The sequence below is a fragment of the Oncorhynchus clarkii genome, chromosome 26, assembly GCF_045791955.1.
Source record: "Oncorhynchus clarkii lewisi isolate Uvic-CL-2024 chromosome 26, UVic_Ocla_1.0, whole genome shotgun sequence".
Classification (NCBI taxonomy): Eukaryota; Metazoa; Chordata; class Actinopteri; order Salmoniformes; family Salmonidae; genus Oncorhynchus; species Oncorhynchus clarkii.
In genome coordinates, this window is record NC_092172.1 from 25,210,319 (window position 1) to 25,234,816 (window position 24,498).

The following is a 24,498-nucleotide window of genomic DNA, read 5'->3' on the forward strand; positions in this document are numbered from 1 at the left end:
TTGCTGCACAGCTATTTTCAGGTCTCTCCAGAAATGTTCGATCAGGTTCAAGTCCGGGCTCTGGCTGGACCACACAAGGACATTCAGAGACTTGTCCCGAAGCCACTCCTGCGTTGTTTTGGCTGTGTGCTTAGAGACGTTGTTCTGTTGGAAGGAACCTTCACCCCAGTCTGAGGTCCTAAGCGCTCATTCTGGAGCAGGTTTTCATCAAGGATCTCTCTGTACTTTGCTCTGTTCATATTTGTCTCGATCCTGACTAGACTCCCAGTGGCTGCCTCTGAAAAACATCCCCACAGCACGATGCTGCCACCACCATGCTTCACTGTAGGAATGGTGACAGGCGTGACACTTGGCATTCAGCTCAAAGAGTTCAATCTTGGTTTAATCAGACCAGAGAATCTTGTTTCTCATTGTCTGAGAGTCTTTAGGTGCCTTTTGACAAACTCCAAGCGGGCTGTCATGTGCCTGTTTCTGAAGAGTGGCTTCTGTCTGGCCACTCTATCATTCAGGCCTGATTGGTGGAGTGCTGCAGAGATGGTTGTCCTTCTGAAAGGTTCTCCCATCTCTACAGAGGAACTCTAGAGCTCTGTCAGAGTGACCATCGGGTTCTTGGTCACCTCCCTGACCAAGGCCCTTCTCCTCCGATTGCTCAGTTTGGCAGGGCGGCTAGCTCTAGGAAGGAGTCTTGGTGGTTCGAAACTTCTTCCATTTTAGATTGGAGGCCACTGTGTTCTTGGGGATCATCAAAGCTGCAGATTTTTTTTGGTACCCTTCCCCAGATCTGTGCCTTGACACAATCTTGTCTCGGAGCTCTATGAATTCCTTCGACCTCATAGCTTGGATTTTGCTCTGACATGCGCTGTCAACTGTGGGACCTTATATAGACAGGTGTGTGCCTTTCCAAATAATGTCCAATCAATTAAATTTACCACAGGTTGACTCCAATCAAGTTGTAGAAACATCTCAAGGATGATCAATGGAAACAGGATGCACCTGAGCTCAATTGAGTCTCATAGCAAAGGGTCTGAATACATATGTAAATAAGTTGTCTATTTTTTTGTGTGTCCAAAATGTCTAAAAACCTGTTTTCACTGTCATTATGGGGTATTGTGATGTCACTATGGGGTATTGTGATGTCACTATGGGGTATTGTGATGTCACTATGGGGTATTGTGTGTAGATTGCTGAGGATTTTTATTTAATCCATTTTAGAATAAGGCTGTAACATAACAAAATGTGGAAAAAAATCAAGGGGCCTGAATACTTTCCAAAGGCACTTTAATTTATGAATACAGGCCATGACAACACATTACATACCAATTTTATTTCAATTGAATCAGCCTTTTACGGTAATAAATAATTTATAAAATCATACCCATACAAAATGTTTCAACAAAAACAATACACAATTGTCAGTTCTCAATTCAACAGACATTTCTTTCCAATCCCTTCCTTTTCAGTTACACCATTCAATTTCCTGATTAAACAGCAGATCGCCTCCTATGGTACAGTTTATTCACAAATACTGAAAGTTCCCTTGAAAGTAGATTCATGCACACAACCTGGCTCACTGAAATCAAACAGAAAGGAAAAGACACACAACAGCAGTAACTGTTAACCTGTCACCAAATGTCCAACCTTTTGGCAGGCTACTAAAGCAGGCTGAGTTGTGAAGCACGCCTTGACTTCACAGTTGCTACTGTATGCCTTCATCCTGACCGGTGCCAACCCAAAAGTAAATGAAAGTCTACAGAGTAAATAAGGCAGCAGCCGCACCTCTCCAGTTTTCCTCTCATAGTGGTAGAGGCTGCTCCATCAGCAGAGAGAGCGTGGTGAGACTGTGGTCAGGCCACAGAAAATGGATTTAGTTTGTTTGTGTGTGTGCGCAGGCGCGTGTGTGTGTGTGTGGCGACAGACGCCAGAAGAGCTTTCCCAAATATTAATGATACATTTCGATAACTCCCATCAGTTACAGACTACAAACTTGCTATGCTGAGTAGCCATTCTGAGTTCAAGTCGCCATCTATTGTGCAACTACAAGCATTTGAGGCTCATTATTACTCTTATTCATCCTGCAACATAACACAACAACATGATACAGCACTAGTTTATCATAACAGTACAGTATTAGCATACAAGCTGTCCAGCATTTCCATATGAATGGTTAGGCAGGAGGGCTTTGAGGCTGAGCAGTGACTCGAGACTGTGACAGTCTTCTGTGTTGTGTTGGTGAGGGGGATGCAAGGCTGACAAGCTGCTAGTTGAAGTCCAGGCAGAGTAATAACAGGGTAGATTGTCTCTGACGCCATTGCCTCCATTTCCAGGCATTCTCATGTTTGTTGGGAAACAACAGCCGCGCGATGATTGAGACTTACGAGTAGGGTGACGCGAGACCACTGAGGCCATGGTCTCAGAGGCCTGAGGGATTCCTTAGCCTGACCCGTAGAGGTGCAGGGGTCTGGGGCTCCGCAGGCACGATGGCCCCTCTCTCTGGTTCCTACTGCCAGGCTGGCTCACTGCACACAGCATGCTGAGGAGGGCGAGCATCGACAGACAGATGTGTTAGAGACTGCATTATCATCATATAGACATGGCTTACCTCAGTACTGATCTGTGAGTAGATTTCTGTTGAGTAATTAAGATTTTGAATCTATTCAATACTCATGGCAATAAAAAGGTATAATGGCTGTATTACTGTCCTGTATTATGGGACAAGCTCAGAGACTGAGGCTGTGTACCCAATGGCACCCTACATAGCTCACTACTTTTGACCGGGCTGAACTACGTATGGAATAGGGTGGCATTTAGGATACCGATTGAGAGCATTAGGCCTAGACTTTACTGCTTTGTTTGTAGTTAGCGTAGTAGTAGTTTAAGGTCACCAGCCAGACAGTCTTGGGCATTGCTGTGACCCCTCCAGCTGGAGAGCTGCCAACATGACATGGCTGACTGTGGCCGCCGGTGTGTTAAAATAACAGCTACGTAACAAGCCATGTTTATGAAACCTGAATCTGTTCCAAATTCATTGAACCCCCTTTGCACATAATTCCTCTGGAATTTCTAACTCGAAACAGGATATTGTCTGGCTCTACTATATATCAACTAACTCCCTCCCTCGCAGCTAGTGTGCGTGTTGTCCATGTGTGTGCGTTGTGCATTTGTGTGTGTTATGCATGTGTGTGTGTAGTGACTGGGGGGGGAGTTCTTCTTCTTGGTTCAATCCAAGTCTTGCTTTCACAAGGTGGGTTTTATAAGAGGTCAGAGAGCAGAGCAGCCCAGCGCTATGCAAGACTGAGCTGAAATCAAAGATCCAGACGCTCCCACGGGGAGGCCAGCATGGTAAGAGAGCGGCTTGTGTTTAACTAGTGGAAAAACCTCCACTGAAGGGAAATTTCATTACAGGTGGCCATTTTTCACTTAACCCCTGGTATATCCCACTGACCAGTCTACATAGCTGCAAGCCCCTCTGCTGGGACGTTCTGTGACGCACACCCCTACACCAGCACGTACACAATATCTAAGGGGAAATGTGAATACTATGCTACCCTCACAGGGATACTCACAACTTCTCACAGATTCTGATAGAGGCTCTCTGTCCATTGACACATCTTTTTGGGTCTCCAGCATCTGAAAGACACACAAAAGATGATACGACTCAAAATCATGGACCAAAATGTTTGCTTGGGATTAAACACACTGAGATACAAATACAAACCTACAGGGTTTATATCTACTAAAGTCAAGTCATCGCCATTCCTACCTTGATCTGTTCTTTGAGGTATTCAGCTCTGGTCATTAGGCTCTTTATCTGCAAAGTGAGAGGTGGTGTTAAGTATGTAATCCATCTACAGTCATCCACATTCTCCTTTCTATAACGTCTGGTGATGATGATGAGGGTAGACCAAGGTGGATGGCCTCCTATAATGACCCTTTAAAAAACAGATCTGTTGTGGTAGAATAATCATCCTGACCGAGACAGAGGCAGCTGCATCCACCCAGACTCCCAACATTTTATATCATATTAACCTCAGCACCAAGGCTGTAATACTATCAAATTACACCCAAAGTAAGATTACAGCTGTAAAATGTATTTATAACATTTATTAACCTTCCAACTATTTCAAGGCTGGTGTTCTTACAGTTGAAGTCGGAAGTTTACATACAGCTTAGCCAATTACATTTAAACTCAGTTTTTCACAATTCCTGACATTCAATCCTAGTAAATATTCCCCGTCTTAGGTCAGTTAGGATCACCACTTTACTTTAAGAATGTGAAATGTCAGAATAATAGCAGAGAGAATGATTTATTTGAGCTTTTATTTATTTCATCAAGTTTACATTGCCTTTAAATTGTTTAACTTGGGTCAAACGTTTCGGGTAGCCTTCCACAAGTTTCCCACAATAAGTTGGGTGAATTTTGGCCCATTCCTCCCGACAGAGCTGGTGTACCTGAGTCAGGTTTGTAGGCCTCCTTGCTCGCACACACTTTCAGTTCTGCCCACAAATTTTCTATAGGATTGAGGTCAGGGCTTTGTGATGGCCACTCCAACACCTTGACTTTGTGGTCCTTACGCCATTTTTCCACAACTTTGGAAGTATGCTTGGGGGTCACTGTCCATTTGGAAGACCCATTTGCGACCAAGTTTTAACTTCCTGACTGATGTCTTGAGATGTTGCTTCAATATATCCACATAATTTCCCCTCATGATGCCATCTATTTTGTGAAGTGCACCAGTCCCTCCTGCAGCAAAGCAGGAAACTTCTGACCCACTGGAATTGTGATACAGTGAATTATAAGTGAAATAATCTGTCTGTAAACTATTGTTGGAAAAATGACTGGCGTTATGCACAAAGTAGATGTCCTAACCGACTTGCCAAAACTATAGTTTGTTAACAAGAAATTTGTGGAGTGGTTGAAAAATGAGTTTTAATGACTCCAACCTAAGTGTATGTAAACTTCCGACTTCAACTGTATATGATAAGCCCAGGCATTTTGAACTGGGAATTACAGCCGAGTTAAGAAATGCTGAACTGTGCTCAAGAGATGAACCAACACACATGGAGACCATTCCTAGCTGCAGTCGGGGCTCTTTGTGTTCTCACACACATGCTTTCGATCTGCAGTCCTCCCCAGCATTCGATTATTACAGCCGCATCTGAATTTACTTAAGCCAAGCGCCCATAAAACTTCAAATAGGGAGGTCTATGAGCCCAGCTTTAAATCTCTCTCCCTCTGGGGTTTGTTGTTGAAACATTGTTGCGTGTTGTTGACCTGGTTGCTTGCAAAACAAATGCTCAAAACACAAAATAATAACTTTCCTTTACCACTGAATATTAATACAGTCAAACTAACTGAAGTAACCGTTGTAAGAGTATACCTCTCCAACTAAATGTCAAGGGAAAAGCTTGGCTATTTCACCTGACCATTGCTAGTGCAGTGGGTACCATTATAGTGTCATATGACTGATATATATGTACACCAAACTGCAGTGTCACTGATCTATTACGTTCGTAGCTTTTATTCAGGGAAACATTCACGTGACTACCAGAGAATGCTCCTGGGTGTTGTGTCCCAGATATAGCTGTGCTTGTTTGGTCTCAGAGACCTGGTGTGTGTATGTCTTCAGGTGCTCTGTGCTGTTACGGCGAGCACTGAACCAGGTCTCTCCTCACCCCCTTACCTCACATCCCTCTCATCCACCTCACCTCCAGTAACTCACCTCACATTCTCACCTAAACCCTCTCATCCACCTCACCTCCAGTAACTCACCTCACATTCTCACCTAAACCCTCTCATCCACCTCACCTCCAGTAACTCACCTAAACCCTCTCATCCACCTCACCCCCAGTAACTCACCTCACATTCTCACCTAAACCCTCTCATCCACCTCACCTCCAGTAACTCACCTAAACCCTCTCATCCAACCTCACCTCCAGTAACTCACCTCACATTCTCACCTAAACACTCTCATCCACCTCACCCCCAGTAACTCACCTAAACCCTCTCATCCACCTCACCCCCAGTAACTCACCTCACATTCTCACCTAAACACTCTCATCCACCTCACCCCCAGTAACTCACCTCACATTCTCACCTAAACACTCTCATCCACCTCACCTCCAGTAACTCACCTCACATTCTCACCTAAACACTCTCATCCACCTCACCCCCAGTAACTCACCTCACATTCTCACCTAAACACTCTCATCCACCTCACCTCCAGTAACTCACCTCACCATGGAGCAGCTCTCTCCGGCGCCCCTGGGCTTCAGCTGGAAGCCAGACATAGAGCGGGGGGGAGAGGGAGAAAGAGAAGGAAGGAGGGAGGGTGGGTGGAGGGAATAGAAAGAGATGGATCACTGCTCTCCCAATCACCATGTTTGCACAAGAGTGGGTAATTTACAGAGCCAGTTTGGTTGTGATAGTCCACTGAGGCTCAGGGGGAACCCTTGAAACTGAAGCAGACTTTCTTCAATTAGCCTGCCTGAGGAGGAGGGGACCAATTCTCCAGCAGCAAGGCATTCCGGGAAGGGAACGTAATCAACCATAGGCTACAGTGACACAAAAGGGACAATGTTTTCTCCCACAATCCCCTTGGTCTCACTGACGTGCCACGGTCCCGATCCCCCTGATCCATCAGGAGATGATTTAATGACTCAAGCCGTTTCTTCTCTATTAAGACAGACAATAGTTTTTATTTGTTTCCAGTGTGTAATAACATTGAGAAATGAACTGTTGGGCTCTCAATGGAAACCAGATGGCAGCGAGCAGCTCTATACCACACACAGGGAGCTGGCACCAGGTCTCATCCAAAGCTCAAAGCCACATCTGGCTCCAGCATCATCCCCATCCCGCCTGCCTGCCTCGCCTCCCTCCACCATTAGAACCATCTCCCAGATGAGGTTATGTAGAGTCAGGGCTAATAGAGACCAGCCTAGAGGAGTCTAGTTCACATACAGACACTGAGCCAGAGCGCCGAGGAGAGGAGACCATTATGGGCCACCACTGCCACCATCTCTCTTTAATAACAATAACAGCCAGCCAAAGCTGAGGGCTGGAGACACAGCAGACACTCAGGGCGGTCTCTGATGTAATAGCCTCTTAATTCTGGAGATTGAATTACTATGTTACTCCCGGACTCCCTGCAGGGTTGTAAAATCACACCTGTGTTTGTTAGAGTCCATGCAGCAGACGCTGTATGTCGCAATGATGACTGACTCATTGTTTTCCACATCTAAAGGACTAATATAGTCTATGTGGGATTTTCAGTGAGCTGACCTTACCTGCCAGGGCTAGCAGTAGTTCTCCCAGACTCTGCTGGTACAGAGCCAGTGTATCATGGTCCTCTATCCCATTCTCCTCCTGGAATGGAATACAAGTGTGTTATGAAAAGGGAAGACGTCCCACTATGGCATAGCAGTCCACTCTCAAGAAACCCTAGATCCCATAGCTACAGCCTTCACTATAGCAGCAGCCTTCAATCCATCCTGCTGTAGACAGCATCTACAAGCCACTACCACCCTCCCAGCTCTCTCACTCCTCTCTGGTAGTCTCCCCAGAGCTCCATCATCATGCCCTGCCCTGCTCATGGTACCCAGTCCCCTCAGCTTACCATGGCGATGGCTGTAGATGCCAGTTCCAGAGCAGCCAGCACCCGTGGTTGGTCTCGGGACATCTCTGAGAGGGGGACAGACAGAGAGTAAGGGTTGGACCGGAGGCCTGCTCAGAACATCTCCTCTAGGTACTACAAAACCCAGTTACACTTGATAACGTGCTCCTTCTGGGTCTTATGAATGTGTTATCAAGTCCTTATGAAGGTTCCCTTCAAATAAAGTAGGGTTTAAATTAGGTCCTCTATACAAGGGTCATGAAATATGGTATTCATGATGTACAACGGGTAAAGTTAGCTGTATTACCTCTCAGGATGTCTCTGGTGGACTTGAACTGCTCAAAGCAGAGGCTGTTGTCTGCAGACACCAGAGCTTTCAGCTCCTCTGCCCTGGACACGTACTGACTAACCTGCAGTAGGGGTTTATATTGCTGTCATTCACTTCATTCTATGATGTCATCCGTAGCATGTGTTTTTCATCCATGCCATATGTTATTCAAATACTTTCAGTCCAGCCTTTGGGGTATGAAAATACAATAGACCAAATATACTTGTACTCTGTACCTTTTGCCTAAGGGCATCTTTACGCAGTCTGTCTGTCTCATCTGGAAAGGGGAGAGAAGATATTTCTTAGACAGTTACCAATAGTGTTCTGATTATGTCATCTCCAGTTCTCTGAGCTTGTATCACTTTTCAGTTGATGTTGGACTGTGGTACGGAATTAGACATTATATAGATGAGAGACCTGAGAGAAGTTGTGATTGTGGCAGGTAGGGGCAGTGCATGTTGCTCTTACAGTGAATGGCGGGGACAAAGTGCTCCAGTGCGCTGCAGTACAGAGACAGAGCAGCTGATCTATCCCCCTCCTGGTCCTTCTGGACAGCTTTCAGGACCAGATCCTTCTGCAAAAGGAGACAGACAGCGAGTCACACCAACACTCCTAACTCTCTCTCACACACCTGCATGCACCCACACACACACACACCGCTTTCCCCAGGCTCTCTGCGTTGGGCATGTGCTCGAGGTCCACCCAGGGGTGGGAGAAGAACTGAGTGAAGGTGAGGCGGGTGTCAGGGTCCCTGTCCAGCAGCCGCAGCAGTAAGTCCCTGCAGTTCCTGGACACTCTGGCCCCTGCAGGCAGCTGGGACACACAACACAACCAGAGGACCACAATGATTTTATAAGAAGTTGCAAAACATATATTGTGTTATCCTTGATTATTTTAAATGCAGCGTATCCACTTGTGGCTGGAGTTATATAGATATTTTTTAAATTGTCTAATAAATGATTTCTATCTTGCAACTAATTACACTCTGTCCTGACCACTGGATTGAGGAGGAGACTGTAGAACCCACTCTGGCACAGGAGTGTCCCTTCCAACAAGAAAGCACTGTGAGATAAGGTTTATTGAGCAAGTGTGCCACCCTGCGGTAGCAAATATACTCACAGGGGAAAGAATGATTCTTCTAACAGCAGTCACAGAATGAACAATCATTGCTACCACACATTTCTTTAGATAGATGTAACAGAGCTTACCTCGATAGGCTTGTCACTGCGGATCTTCTCCTCCAGTTCAGCATAGGATCTGGAGGCAAATGGTGCACGGCCAAATAGTGTCTCTACATTCAGAAGTAAGAACACCAAATAAATGATAAGAGTAAGTGAGAAAGCAATATAAACTTAAACCATCTTTGGCATTCAAAACAGTAACGTTGAAGTTTGATGTCACTGAAATGTCTGGTTTGTGCTTAAGAGAGCATAGAGTGTTCTTGAGGGGATAGTGTTCTATTTAATTGCATGGAGAGAGGAGATAGATATCCATTTAAATCTGTGCTCTTACCATACAAGATGACTCCCACAGACCAGAGGTCAACCCTGGAGTCATACTGCCTTCGACACACCATCTCAGGGGCCATGTAGAGAGGAGAGCCCCTCAGAGCACTCTGCTCATCCCACGGAGACATGTAACTCGCAAAGCCAAAATCTGACAACAGCATAGGGCAAAAATGTTTCAGTGCAAAGTGCACTAGACTAGCCTCAGTCAAGACTGTGATACACCTGGTAATACTTGTAGCAGCATTACAAAATCCTCTAATGCATGATTCAGTGCTGCAACTGTTGCATTCCATCATTTTAAACGTCACAACTGAAAAGTGCAGAGACGGTGCCACCAATAACCTCAGGAATATTGGCACTGCTATGATTTCACAACTATGATTCATATCACAGTCCCATGGTGATGAAATGCAAGAGATTAATAAAGATAGAAATGTGACCATAAGGAATACTGTATGTAAGTGTGATTGTGGCACTTGGCAGTGTGCTGTACCTGCTAGTTTAAGGACAGAACCACTGAGCAGAATGTTCTGGGGTTTCAGGTCCAGATGGGAGATGTTATGATTATGGAGAAACTGAAGAGCGCAGGCTGTTTTCAGACATGTAGCAAGAGAAGAGAGAGTAAGAGAGAGAGAGAGATGCCTTATTGGTGTTGGTCCCACCATTTTTTGTTATATGTATACTTTGACAATGCAAGTCATTTAACTTGCCAAGTCAATAAAGTCTTCTGAATTGAATTGATTTCAGTGGGAGAGAGAGTAAGAGAGAGAGTGGGAGACAGAGAGAACTGCTCAACATCATTAAATAGTGCTCTAAAGAATGTAGGTTACTTATAGCCAACTCTTATACTGACTTTGGTGTGACTCACCTATCTGCTGCAGGAAGAGCCGAGCCACCCTCTCAGGTAGCAAGCGCCTACTGTGGATGAAACGGGACAGGTCCCCACCAGAACACCACTCAAGGATCAGATAGATGTTTTCACTGTCCCACTGACCAATGGCAGAGAACACGGTTAGACTCAATTCACTCAGACAAGGATATGAAATGTAGCCTGCTGAGTCCCAGATCAGTTTGTGCGGTCTTGTCTGACAAGCAATGTGGGAGTCAGGTTAGCCTGTATGAAATGTACTTATATGAGTGGGGATGGGCTGATTAAATATTAAACTGATTGTAAACCTGGAAGTCCTTCAGCTGAACAATGTGAGGGTGGCGAACAGTTTTCAGGATCTCTATCTCAGTCAGCAGGTTCTCCATAGACACCTTGTTCAGAGTCTTCTTCCCAACCACCTTCACTGCTACCACCTCCCGGTTGTCCCCCTGCACAGACAGATCCAGTAGACTGAACAATGCTCTAGTCTGGGACATGACATCAGTTTGGAAGCCAGGCTACAGGGCCAGTCTCAAAACTCTTAATTTCTATTAAGGAAGTTGCTACTATTTACTTGTATTGTTTATGCAAGTAGTTGTACTTATAGGCTAGCTAACTCGGTCTACAACGAATGGCGTACCTTTCTGTAAGCTTTGTAAACTGTCGCATAGGTGCCACTGCCCAGCCTCTCAGTGAGAATGAAATCAGCCAGTTTCGGTGGGGCGAAGCTCGAAGCCATGATGATGATGTTCACAGTTGCATCAAAGTTGCTGCAAAGTGCACTAGAACATATATAGAGGAAGTTAGTCTCTTTCATTCAAATATACCTACAAAATAAATGCTTAACGTTACATCTGACCAGACTGAAGTGAAACAGGAACGACAACAATAATGGCTGTTGCAGCTAGGTGCTAGCTTGTACAGTACTACATAGCAATTATTTTTGAACTAAGCCCGTCTTCTATACTTCTCAGAAATGTGTATATTTATACAAATATTTACCGTCATTCATAAATACTGCCGAATTTGCAGAATGATTCTTCTTCTTCAAAGTTGTATTGGCAGACTACACCTATTGGTGTACAGGGTATTGACACCAAAAATATTAACATTTCGGGAAAGAGGGCGACATAAAACAAAAATGTAACAACCATCCCACTCCTTCAGTTACATTCAAATCACATCCATACACACACTCCGGTGCCTGTGAGTTGCAGAATGATAGTTTACACTGCTAGCTAGCTCCACTGTGAACGTGCTGTCGTCGTCAGCTGATCAAAACAGGTCGACGCTCCAAACCATGGCACATTGTTCTACTGCCCTCTACCGGTTTGATATTTAATACTCGGCCTGATCTGTAAAGGCAGTCCAGAGAAGACAATCTCACATTTATTGAAATAGTAATCAGTAATTGCTACAGTAAAACTCTTACTATGTATGTGGCTTTTACAATAGCAGAATCAAGCCGACATTAACTGACTGTTCTAAAGCTCAAGAGGGCGCTATGACTCCATTCCCATTCACTGTTGATGACAGGAAGACTCTATTCCCAGTTGCTGATGAAAGAGAATAGTAATTTAAAGATGGCGGAGTGCATGGCAGCACGTTTGACCGCGCAAGAGGTGCAGATAGAGCTCCTCACTCGGGAATTTAGCCTCCTACGAGACGGGCTACATGGTGGTCCAGAGGTCGCCAGCATTCTCGCCAGTTCTCCGGAGTTGGAGAGCTTACGGAGCGAGAATGAGAAGCTCAAATTTCGTCTCGTGCACCTACGCCGGGGTCTCCAGGAAGAGCTCGCCCTGGAGGGACAGGGCAAGAGGGGCACAAACAAAGGCCAGGAGAAGAAGACGGGGAAAGAACAACAGCCAAAGAACCGCAATTATGATAATAATAAGGTAGCTAGCTAACCACCTTAGTGCATGTAAATTGTGTGGCTGTTGTATGTGGCCTGTAGCTTCCATGGCCACAGTCATAATTATGCCTAAACCCCGCCCATTTATACAATTTATCTTAACATTTGATTTTAAACCTAACCACGTTGCCAACCTTTTGCCTAACCCTCCCCTGCCCGTGGTCTCGAAATTGGTTGACAGCTCTGTGTGTAGTCCCCTGAACATGCTTATGGAATATCATATGGATATAAGAGAACATATACTTATTGTGGTTTACACTAAGTGGAATGTCAATGACAATATTTGCATGTTTTTGCTCACCAATAAACCAAACTTTTGATTTTGCTCCTCTGTGCAGGCAGCAACCCATGAGACCAAACCTGTTGTTGATAAGAACAACAAGAAGGAGAAGCCAGAGAAGGCACAGGGAGGGTGCAGTGGCAGAGAGGTAATGATTAGGAACATTACCTCCGCAAAGGTTCAATATCCTTTACATCTATTCTAGAAGTCCTGTGCATGCAATCAAGCGTTCCTTCAAAGTTGTGCAATATCCCTACCAATACCCAAATAATTCCCCCCAGCTTCTTTCCCTAAGTTCCTATAAATCACCATGTTACTCTTTCCAGCTGAAACCGTGGCCTGGCTACATCTCGGAGCGCATGCAGCTGTATGAGGAGCTGAAAAAGGAGAGCGATGCCCTGCTGGCCAGGAGAGCAGCAGACAGCCAGCCCATCACTGTGGAGCTGCCAGATGGACACAGGGTGGAGGGTCAGGCCTGGGTCACTACCCCCTACCAGCTGGCCTGTGGCATCAGGTGAGGGATCTGGAGCTTATCCCTGTCCCATATCTTTTTTTGTGCTGTGCGGTCAACTCATATGGCCATTGTCATGGCAAAAACGTCCGTAGAAGTTGGCAGCATAGACAAATCTGGGACAAGGAGGATCATGATGTTACTTGGAGACATCAGTTTGCACCCCTCTCTTTGCCATTGTTTGTAGCAACACATGAGAACTATGTGGTGATGGTGGTATATTGTATTTCTCTCAGCCAGGGCCTGGCTGACAATGCAGTGATTTCCCAGGTGAACGGGAACCTGTGGGACCTGGATAGACCTCTGGAGAAGAGCTGCTCACTGGAGATCCTGCGCTTTGACAATGACGATGCCCAGGCTGTGAGTATAATGTGTCCTCTGGGCTATCATACTTTCTATAGTCTTTGTTCTTGGAGGTAGTAACAGATGTTTCCGCTCCTTGTTTCAGGTGTACTGGCATTCCAGTGCTCACATCCTTGGTGAGGCCATGGAGCGTTTCTATGGAGGCTGTCTGTGTTATGGACCACCCATTGAGAATGGCTTCTACTATGACATGTTCCTTGAAGGACCCCAGTAAGCATCTATCATTGTTAAGAAAAAACAGGCTTCCAGTCTCCTTAATAAAGTAATGAGCAGAAATGATACAGAGCTGGTGTAGTGAGTAACCTATGACAGGTGTGTTGTTACTGAGGGTTCTGTTTGACCTGTGTCCTGTCCTGGCCAGGGGTGTGTCGAGTACAGAGTTTGAGTACCTGGAGGCGCTGTGCAAGTCTGTGGTGAAGGAGAAACAGCCCTTCGAGAGGCTGGAGGTCAGCAAGGAGACCCTACTGAAGATGTTCAAGGTGAGATGAGGACCTCTGCACTACATTGGCATCTCTCCACCCTCTGGTGAAAGATTGTAGCTCGATTATATAATGTGTAATAGAGGTTTCTTTTTCATTGGGGTTGTGAGTAGATCGGCAGCAATTGGTATTTATTTTTTTCCTATCGGTTTGCGTCCATATTTTCAGTACAACGAATTCAAGTGTCGCATTCTGAATGAGAAAGTCACCACACCCACTACAACAGTCTACAGGTAAGCAGCTCTTGATGTTTAGTTGTAAATCACTGAATATTATTTGGTGTACAGAAACTATTCAGAAGACTGGTTTAACATGTTGGTGAAGAACAAAAATAGGACTGCACTCCGGTAAATTAACTTAAATTGACATTTTTATTGCTGCACGAACGTTTCGGGTATGTGCCCTTCAGCGTGCAAGGCAATAGCCAAATGTCACACCAAGAAGACCACACAGGTGGGCATAATTATAAATTCAGCCAGTATTGGCCCAATCAATAGATCCCAGCAGAGGGAGCTGTAGGGGAAACATGACAATCAAATAGAGATCTATAGACATGATGTCATTACCTACATTTTTAGCATATTTATAACCTACTACAAAAAAACAAGAAAAAGACCATTCCTCATTAAAGGCCTGCTGGGGCAAGAGTGGCGAAGCTGTCTATCCAATATGTCTCTCATTGGAGAGGTAATTGATTTCTATCTCCTATCCTATGTGGCGCTTTCACCAATTCAATGCCCATATAAAGTAAGGCACTTAAGTTCATGATTATTGCTGTTGAAATTTCTGGCAACAGATAATTATTTTTCCATCATGGTTTCGAATGGAGCTCTTATGCTCACATATCATTGTCTTAAGTTCCTGTTTGGTCTTACCCACAACATTAAAGTCACAGGAACACACTTAAGTAGATATACAACATATTTTGTGTTACATGTTATTCTACCTCAAACCTTTATCCTCCCACTCGAATGGGGTGGATAAGAGTTCCCTCTGATCATGGCATAAGAGTGGACAGTTGTGACAAGGAAACTGCCATCAGGAATGCTAGAGATGAAATGCAATGCTTTTTTTATTAGGCAAATCTGACCGTACTAAACAATCCTGTAAATTTGAGTGTCTCTTATAGCCAAACCTCGGGAGGGATTCAAACTAGAGGTCGACCGATTAATCGGAATGGCCGATTTCAAGTTTTCATAACAATCGGAAATCGGTATTTTTGGGCACCGATTTGCCAATTTAATTTTTTTTTAAATACCTTTTACTTAACTAGGCAAGTCAGTTAAGAACACATTCTTATTTTCAATGATAACCCACCGTTCCTAGGCTAACTGCCTTGTTCAGGGGCAGAACGACAGTTTTTCACCATGTCAGCTCGGGGGATTCAATCTTGCAACCTGACAGTTAACGAGTCCAACGCAATAACAACCTGCCTCTCTCTCGTTGCACTCCACAAGGAGACTGCCTGGTACGCGAATGCAGTAAACCAAGGTAAGTTGCTAGCTAGCATTAAACTTATTAAATCTTATAAAAAACAATCAATCATAATCACTAGTTAACTACACATGGTTGATGATATTACTAGATATTATCTAGCGTGTCCTGCGTTGCATATAAGTATCTGACTGAGCAGTGGTAGGCAGAAGCAGGCGCGTAAACATTCATTCAAACAGCACTTTAGTGCGTTTTGCCAGCAGCTCTTCGTTGTGCGTCAAGCATTGCGCTGTTTATGACTTCAAGCCTATCAACTCCCGAGATGAGGCTGGTGTAACGGAAGTGAAATGGCTAGCTAGTTAGCGTGCGCTAACTAGAGGGACGGAAGCTATACTGTTACACTGGCAATACTAAAGTGCCTGTAAGAACATCCAATAGTAAAAGGTTAATGAAATACGAATGGTATAGAGGGAAATAGTCCTATAATTCCTATAATAACTACAACCTAAAACTTCTTACCTGGGAATATTGAAGACTCGTGTTAAAAGGAACCACCAGCTTTCATATGTTCTCATGTTCTGAGCAAGGAACTGAAACGTTAGCTTTCTTACATAGCACATATTGCACTTTTACTTTCTTCTCCAACACTTTGTTTTTGCATTATTTAAACCAAATTGAACATGTTTCATTATTTATTTGAGTCTAAATTGAATTTATTGATGTATTATATTAAGTTAAAAATAAGTGTTCATTCAGTATTGTTGTAATTGTCATTATTACAAATAAAATAAAAAATTGTCAGATTAATCGGTATCGGCTTTGAAAAATCATAATCGGTCGACCTCTAATTGAAACGGCTTTACCAAAGCTAGGGTCGCTGCGTAATATGTGCAAATGTCTATTAACCACTTCCTTGATCGATCTTGAAATGGGACTGAAGGGCAACACAAAATTTAAGAGGGAGGAGAGGGATTCCTTTGACGTGGTTGCAATAATGCATTCCATTCAGTTTGTCTTAACGGAATTGTCCAATAATTCTTCTTCATACCCTCTTGTTTTGAATCCTTCACATAAATCTTTGTAATGTACATACAATTCTAAATCGGTCACAAATGTGCCTAATGCGAGGGATTTGTCTATAATATATTATGGTAAACTGTTTTTTGATTTGTTGATTTGAAGACCCTCACTGGTCCATGCCCTGCTAAAATTAGTTTTCTACTGTTTTAGATGTGGGCCTCTGATTGACCTGTGTCGTGGGCCCCATGTAAGACACACAGGAAAGATTAAAGCCTTGAAGATCTACAAGGTATGTGATGCACACACAGACTACAATATCCAATTCTTAAGGTGAAAAACAGTGTCATAGTATCTCCATTCCTGTAATATCGACAGAACTCTTCTACGTACTGGGAGGGCCGTTCAGACATGGAGACCCTTCAGCGTATCTACGGCATCTCCTTCCCAGACTCCAAGATGCTGAAAGAGTGGGAACGCTTTCAGGAGGAGGCTAGGAACAGAGACCATCGGAAGATTGGAAAGGTTAGTCCTCACTGTGGGGGGGGGTCACTTTGGGGGTTGACTGAGGAAGACAACAAGTTGGTTTAGGTGGTTTGGTTTTCTGAACACAGCCATTGAAATAGACCCTCAATTAATATAATGATATATTATGTTAATATATACTGAACAAAAATATAAATGCAACATGCAACAATTTCAAAGTTATTGTTGAATTACATTTCATATAAGGAAATCGGTCAATTGAAATAAATGAATTATGCCCTAATCTATGGATTTCACATGACTGGGCAGGGGCGCAGCCATGGGTGTGACTGGGAGGGCAGAGGTCCACGAACTGGCCCATCCAATCAAATTATTTTTTTCCCCCACAAAAGGGCTTCATTACAGACGAATACTTTTTGGGGATATTTTATTTCAACTCATGAAACATGGGACCAGCACTTTACATGTTGCGTTTTTATATTTTTGTTCAGTGTATTTTAGCGGTCACTTTTATCCAAAGTGAGTTACACAACTGTCAACATTGAAAGTGACAAATCACTCTAATTTACTCTGTATTTTACAAACAGACCTAAAGGTGACAGCAAGCTTCAGTTCGGCCAGTTTTCCAACCTTCGCTTGGAAAATGAGAAAATAGTGGAAATAGTACTGTTTGGCCATTTTGAGACTCCGTAGCCAGTATACACCTCCACATTTTCAGAATGAATCTAAGAAAACTAAAGAAATCTGTTATTAATTTTGACGTTTTTGCAGAGGAGATCTTAGTTGTGCAATTCTACATCTAACTAAGATGTTTTGGTGCAGTGTTTCTCAATGAAAAAATGTACATAAAAACGAGTCCTCTCTAGTTGAATGACAACAGACTTTATTGAAGAATCCCTAAAGTTGACCACTCATGGACGAAGGGGTGTATACTTTGGCTTTCGAAGTTCGGCTGCCCTCAAAAATGTTGTGTGCCTGAACAGCCGAAAAAACCCTTACCGAAGTCCAAAACTAACACAAACATAATATCTGCGTGGACGCTTTAAGCTCTGTGTGCTTACTGTTGTTGCTTGGTTGTTCCTGTGGGGGGTGCTGTGTGTCTAACTGCATGATGTATCAGTGAGTCATACTATGTGAGCTCCAGCTGGTCCTCAGGCAGGCTGGATCTATCCTCCCTGCGGGAGACACAGATGGCAGCAGCCCCACAGCCCGGCCACAACTGATTACAACACTGATCTCTATATTAAACCATGGACTCATTGCTGCTTTTATTTTCATTGTTATCCAGGGGGCCAAAGTCTAAACATGTTACTCCTATGATGGTGTGATCCTTTTCATTTAGAAGTTGAAGGTTTAGAAGTAGAGGGCATGTCTGTGGGTGTCGTTCATGGACAGATTTGCTGTCATTTGATTTAACATGTTCCCAACAGAGAGGAGGAGCTGCCTCACTATCTGTAACTGTCAATCTGTGAAGTCTTTAAGCTTACACTATGTCTCTACTGTACAACAGGAACAGGAACTGTTTTTTTTCCATGACCTGAGCCCTGGCAGCTGCTTCTTCCTCCCGCGTGGAGCCTACCTGTACAACACACTCACTGACTTCATCAGAGTAAGACAAGACCAACCAGCCTCAAACCCTTACACCTGGTCACAGCCAAAAGGCAGAGAAGCAATCTGTCCATCTTCTGCCAAGATACAACAATACCCACCTGTAGAATTCCCAATTACAGCATGTTCATGGACTACTTTGATGATTTGTAACTGAAAGAATGCTGAAGTTAAGTACCACTCAGTCTTGCTGTGATCTGGTGAATTTACTTTGCAGGAGGAATACTGTAGAAGAGGTTTCCAGGAGGTGGCCTCTCCTAACATCTATAACAGTAAGCTGTGGGAGACTTCAGGCCACTGGCAGCACTACAGCGACAACATGTTCTCCTTCCCAGTGGAGCAAGACATCTTTGCACTGAAGCCCATGAACTGTCCTGGACACTGGTAGGTACATTCGTTGGTTATTGGGACAATTTCCCGGACATGTGTCAAGCCTGGCCCTGGACAAAAAAAATTCGCTCCGTGGCCTTGTGGTTAGTGTCCTCCCTGAGATTGGAAGGTTCAGTTTAATCCCCGGCCAAGTTATACCAAAAACTGTAAAAATGGGACCCAATCAGTCTGCTTGGAACTCAGCATTAGAAGATAAATTAGGGGTAAGGCCCCACCGTAGACTAGCATCGTCTCCATTGTGTGTACTTCTACATCAAGCTGCCTCAATATCGCAATATCTATCAGGGAAATATCCATGGCTATAATAGCTACAAACCTTTAGTTACATTGATTTCTCCTGCAGAAAAAGGAGATGCAAGGATACTTGATTACTTACTAGACTAAAAACCATGCTCAATGGAGAATATCCACTGAAATGACTTTACTCCAAGACTAGGCTTAACCTTTGTCTGGGAAACTGGCCCTCCCTATATGTTATTGGTTAATATGAAGGTATGATGGCTTATAAGGAAGGGACTTTCAAAGCATTTATGTAACCTTAACTACTCTCACTGCTTCAACTGCATATCTTCTCATCCATCACACTCTTTTTCCATCCACCTTCTCCTGGATCCTCCCATCCTCTTCTTTCTCAGTCTGATGTTCAGCCACAGACCTCGGTCATGGAGGGAGCTGCCTCTGAGACTGGCTGATTTCGGGGTGCTCCATAGGAACGAGCTATCAGGGACACTGACCGGCCTTACGAGGGTGCGCCGCTTCCAACAGGATGACGCTCACATCTTCTGCACCATGGAACAGGTAGGTGACCAGACCAGCTATAGCTATTGAAGAGGAACATCTTATTAAAGTAGCTTCGTACCAGGGTTGGGGTCAATTTCAAATCGGGAAGTAAATGGACATTTCTGTTCCAATTTTCATAATGTTTTTCTTGAAATGGAATTGACCCCATCCCTGCTGGGTACTTAACCTCCTTGCCATTCAGATGACCCTCTGTATTCCCTTTCTGTCTCCTGCAGATTGAGTCTGAGATGAAGGGCTGTCTGGACTTCCTCCGCTGTGTCTATGACGTCTTTGGCTTCTCTTTCCAGCTGCACCTTTCAACCCGTCCAGAGAAGTACCTAGGAGATATCGCTGTCTGGAACCAGGCTGAGAAGGTACAATTAAACATGCGTGTCCATAAAATATTCCTGAAATGTTGCATAAGGAAACACAATTTTAAAGAAAGAATGACTTGCATGAAATTACCCAGGATATATTTGAATTGTATGTTAATTGATTCCCTCTGTTTGAAAGCAACTGGAGAACAGCCTGAATGAGTTTGGGGAGCCATGGAAACTAAACCCCGGAGACGGTGCTTTCTATGGACCCAAGGTTTGTATTACAGCACCTGATATTTCCTTGCTATACATTTTCTTCACCCTTGCAATTAAATAAGGTCTAGAATTCTCAGGAAATCAATGTAATTAAAGGTTTGTAGCTATTATAGCCATGGATATTTCCCTGATAGATATTGCATTCCCCCTTCAATGAAATAAGGTCTAAAACTCTCAGGAAGGAAAACCATGTAATACTTTTCTTGTGCCATTTCAGATTGACATTAAGATCAAAGATGCTATTGGCCGGTATCATCAATGTGCAACCATTCAGCTGGACTTCCAGCTTCCCATCCGCTTTAACCTGAACTTTGTGGGGTGAGTGAGTCACCTAATCAAACTAGTCGTGACACAATGCTGAGTCTGTATCCTGTTATAGGAAGCAAGTTTAGTCATTAATCCCTCCTTCAATACGAGTTCTTACCTGAATAGTTTGATTGATTTGAATAGTTTGAAGTTTGATTTTTAATTAGGTAGAGAACATTATGAAGCTGTAAACAACTGTATAAATTATATTCAAAAAGATGTTTGACTGGTAAGACATCTCGATGAGACTAACTTCTACAAATAAGGTTGAATAAATAATAGTTAAATACGTAGCTATAATTGAGCATGAAGTGGTGTTGTGACTGATATTGATGTTGAATCCTGTGACATGCAGAAAGGACGGGGATGACAAAGCGAGACCGGTCATCATCCACCGGGCCATTCTGGGCTCTGTGGAGAGGATGATAGCCATCCTCACTGAGAACTACGCTGGGAAATGGTGAGTAGCAAAGAGGACCAATGAATTTGTTGAGTGTTACATAAGATGCAATCATAGACTGGAAAATAAGTCATATATATGTGTGTTTTTTCTGCTCTTAAATGTCTTCATTTTGTGTATATATAGTGTTTTGATTTGCTACTTATCCAGCCATATTGTGTTTCTTCTCCAGGCCCCTCTGGCTGTCCCCACGTCAGGTGATGTTTGTGCCTGTCAACCCTACCTGTGAAGAATATGCCAAGAGGGTAATCCGAGCCTTCTATTTCTCAAACTTGTCTTCCTTTCATATTTCTACAGTTTATGATCAGGGCCGGATTAAGAAATCATAGGCCCTCCCACTTCCCGGCACACCATTTTCTGTAAACAAATCTGTGTACCAAGATGCAAATTCAATGCGTTGTAAATTTAGTGTTGAAGAAAAAGCTTCTTTATAATAAAGTCATAACATTTGTCATGTGGTATAGGCTACAGTTGAGCAGAGGCGTTTTTAAGATTTCCACACAGTGATATTATTTTTATCAGGATCCAAAAAAAATCTGCCTTTTACATGACCGAAGACAACTGACCAAAATGACCAAAATGAGTGGCTACTCTGACAAACTGAGATCATGCTGGTCTTGAATTCAAACAATAACCCAGGCCAATGAAGCGACACACAGATTGTATAATATTAGGAGGAAATAAATAAATAAAGTAGGCTTCTAAATAACATGTCCAGTGACTCAACTAATGAAGATTAAACCATAAGCTACTCACGGTGATTGGCTATTGCCGTGACGAGCACATCGGCTATCTCAAGATGAGCTACTTTGAAAAACAGTGCTGCTGTTCGCAAACAATTAGGAGTTGAGAATAATTTATTTGTATTGGTTCTACAGATTAGTCTTCTCTTTTCAGCAGTAGGCAAACTGTATGTTTTTCCAGCAATTGTATTTTGAAATCTGCAAAAGGCAAACCGACAGCTGCAACCAACCATAAAAATATAATCCATAGATGGCAGTTCCCATTAGTCAGAACTGGCATCCATTGCTAGTGTACCCATGAGTTTAACAGTCAAATTGCCAGGGCAAGAGGTTACAAACCCCTTCTATGGATTATATGGCCACAATGCAAAAAGCTGTATATTTGGTGCGCATGCTGTCCAAACGGCAGCCTTCCTGACTGTAGGCATACCGGTAAATACCAAAATAAAGGAAACACTTCAGTAAACAAGAGATTCATAGTATATGGTTTGGGGTGCAGTTTCTTTTTCATGGTTTATGTCCACTTGTAAAATCTATGCCAAGGCGCATTGAAGCTGTTCTGGCAGCTTATGGTGGCGCAACACACTTAAGACACTATGTTGGTGTTTCCTTTATTTTGGCAGATACCTGTATGTGCATGTGATAAAAATAAATCCTGTTATTGTTTTAAACTATTGATCCTCTATGGCTAAATTATGCTCAGTGGTGTATTTTAAAACATTGAGAGCAGCTCCTGTGGTTGGATAAAGTATAATTTAAAGAAAAAAAATAGGGGCGTGGACCAGTCAGTATCTGGTATGACCACCATTTGCCTCATCCAGTGCGACATCTCCTTTGCATAGAGTTAATCAGGCAGTTGATTGTGGCATGTGGAATGTTGTCCCAGTCCTCTTCAATGGCTGTGCGAAGTTGCTGGATATTGGCGGGAACTGGAACACTGTCGTACACGTAGATCCAGAGCATCTCAAACATGCTCATTGGGTGAGTATGCAGGCCATGGAAGGCCTTTTGTCCCCAGCACAAGGTGGACCTGTGTAATGATCATGCTGTTTAATCCGCTTCTGTCAGGTGGATCAATTATCTTGGCAAAGGATAAATACTAACAGGGACGTACAGAATTTGAGAAACTTTTTGTGCGTATGGAAAATGTCTTGATCTTTTATTTCAGCTCGTGAACATGGGACCAACACTTTATATGTTGCGTTTTATATTTTTCTTCAGTGTAATATTATTTTTGAATGCCTCTTACAGGCTTGGGCTCACACAATTGACCAGTCACATTTATTTATGCAGTTACCCAATAAAGGCAGGGGCCCCGAGTTACCCACATGGGCCCCTTACCTCCTCTCCTTCCCCATCTGATGATTAGCAGAGCGGCAGCAGCAGGCTGTCAACACTTATTGAGAGCGGGCTGATGAGTCCTATTGTGGTTTGCGGTTGTAGTAAATATATTTTTTAAATTATGCATGTATAATATACTCAGTATATTTTCTTTGTTTTTTGTTTAAAAAAAATATTTGCCTCTTGGGCCCCCCATGGGCCTGGGCCCAGGGGCTTCAGCCCCGGGAAGCCCCTGAATTAAGCTGGCCCTGTTCATGATGCTGCACATTCATCATTGTCTATCATTATATGAACCTGCATGTCTGTTGCCAGTTCCATTTTATCAGTTCATCTTCGTAATTTTTTACTGAGTGGTAATTCTGTCCTTCAGATGTGTAAACAGTTTGTGGAGGCTGGATTCATGGCAGACGCTGATCTCGACTCCAGTTGCCTCTTAAACAAGAAGATCCGCAACGCCCAGTTAGCCCAGTACAACTTCATCCTGGGTAAGAAGGATTACTATAGTAGATTTTTTTTTTGCCATTCATATATTCATGACTTTTACCATCACAATGTTTGCTAGTAAATCCCCTCAAATATTTTCAGATTTCTTTCAGCTGCCAAAAACATGATTGTATTCATCACTACTGAAATGTTGTTGAAAATGCGAATGTGTTAGGGCAGCTGTGTGTGTTGTGATTTGGCAGTGTGGGGACTATGAGCTACTTTGTGCTTTGTGTCTTGGCAGTGGTCGGTGAGAAAGAGAAGCTGACTAACAGCGTGAACGTACGTACGAGGGACAACAAGGTTCATGGAGAGCTGTCTGTCTCTGAGGTGCTGGCTCGCCTGACCCTGTTGAAAGAGTCACGCTGCCGGAACGCTGAGGAGGAGTTCTGAGAAGAGATCATTTTCTTTCACAAAAGAATAACAAAATAGACATTTTATGTGAATGCAAGAGGTCTGTTGTTAGAAGTATGAACATGGAAAGGGGTAGATTAAATGTATTATGTTTGAAAATAGAATATCTTTTCTACTCACTCGACAGACCCTTTCTGTATTGTGGGTAGTTTAATATGTATGTTTCTTTGATTGTCTAATCAATTTGAAAGAATAGTGCAGGAAGTGAGAAACAATATCGGGGATCATGTATTTGGTACAGTAGTGCAGGGTTTCCTAAACGTGTTTTTTTGCCATAGCACCACAAAAACCAAAACGTGCACCCATAGGGGGGCCCCAGCACCGAGTTTGGGAAACCCTGCAATAGTGTATGAAAGACCATGCAATAATATATATTTTTTAACACTAATCTGAAGGATAGAATGTGGATGAAAGAAGATGTCATAAGAATATTATTTATTGGGTTGTTGAAAGAAGGTTGCAATGTAAGCCAAATAACACTTTTGGGAAATGTGAAATAAAATCATGAAGTAGCTCTGTCCTCTTGTTGGATTGTAGTATCTTGGAATAAAATATTGCCTCAACGTTTTGCGTCCCCTTCATTA

General features: G+C 43.3%; 2 protein-coding genes across 5 annotated transcripts; one reads left to right on the forward strand and one right to left on the reverse strand.

Annotated features, from left to right (window-relative positions):
* Positions 1-756: 756 nt before the first annotated feature.
* On the reverse strand, positions 757-11,629 carry LOC139384922 (serine/threonine-protein kinase ULK3-like). 4 transcript variants are annotated; one of them, XM_071129829.1, is made up of 17 exons: positions 11,317-11,629; positions 10,955-11,096; positions 10,623-10,763; positions 10,315-10,435; positions 9,940-10,035; positions 9,451-9,594; positions 9,147-9,229; positions 8,596-8,751; positions 8,407-8,512; positions 8,175-8,215; positions 7,918-8,020; positions 7,614-7,678; positions 7,285-7,363; positions 6,233-6,273; positions 3,761-3,808; positions 3,564-3,627; positions 757-2,530 (listed from the first exon to the last, which is right to left on the reverse strand). In XM_071129829.1, the coding sequence occupies exons 2-17, from the start codon at positions 11,051-11,053 to the stop codon at positions 2,514-2,516; spliced, it is 1,404 nt and encodes a 467-aa protein (XP_070985930.1). In that variant the 5' UTR covers positions 11,054-11,096; positions 11,317-11,629; the 3' UTR covers positions 757-2,513. The 4 variants fall into 4 exon arrangements, with proteins under 4 accessions (XP_070985930.1, XP_070985928.1, XP_070985931.1 ...); XM_071129827.1 differs by having other exon boundaries at positions 9,451-10,035; positions 11,317-11,614; XM_071129830.1 differs by lacking the exon at positions 8,596-8,751 and having other exon boundaries at positions 1,262-2,530; positions 11,317-11,601.
* A 244-nt stretch (positions 11,630-11,873) lies between these two features.
* On the forward strand, positions 11,874-24,477 carry LOC139384700 (threonine--tRNA ligase 1, cytoplasmic-like). Its single transcript, XM_071129530.1, has 19 exons — positions 11,874-12,209; positions 12,565-12,654; positions 12,833-13,020; positions 13,254-13,377; positions 13,466-13,590; positions 13,742-13,859; positions 14,028-14,092; positions 16,524-16,602; positions 16,689-16,835; positions 18,307-18,405; positions 18,622-18,788; positions 19,430-19,592; positions 19,811-19,948; positions 20,088-20,165; positions 20,385-20,485; positions 20,829-20,933; positions 21,106-21,178; positions 23,388-23,502; positions 23,745-24,477. The coding sequence occupies exons 1-19, from the start codon at positions 11,874-11,876 to the stop codon at positions 23,891-23,893; spliced, it is 2,460 nt and encodes an 819-aa protein (XP_070985631.1). The 3' UTR covers positions 23,894-24,477.
* The last annotated feature ends 21 nt before the right edge of the window (positions 24,478-24,498 follow it).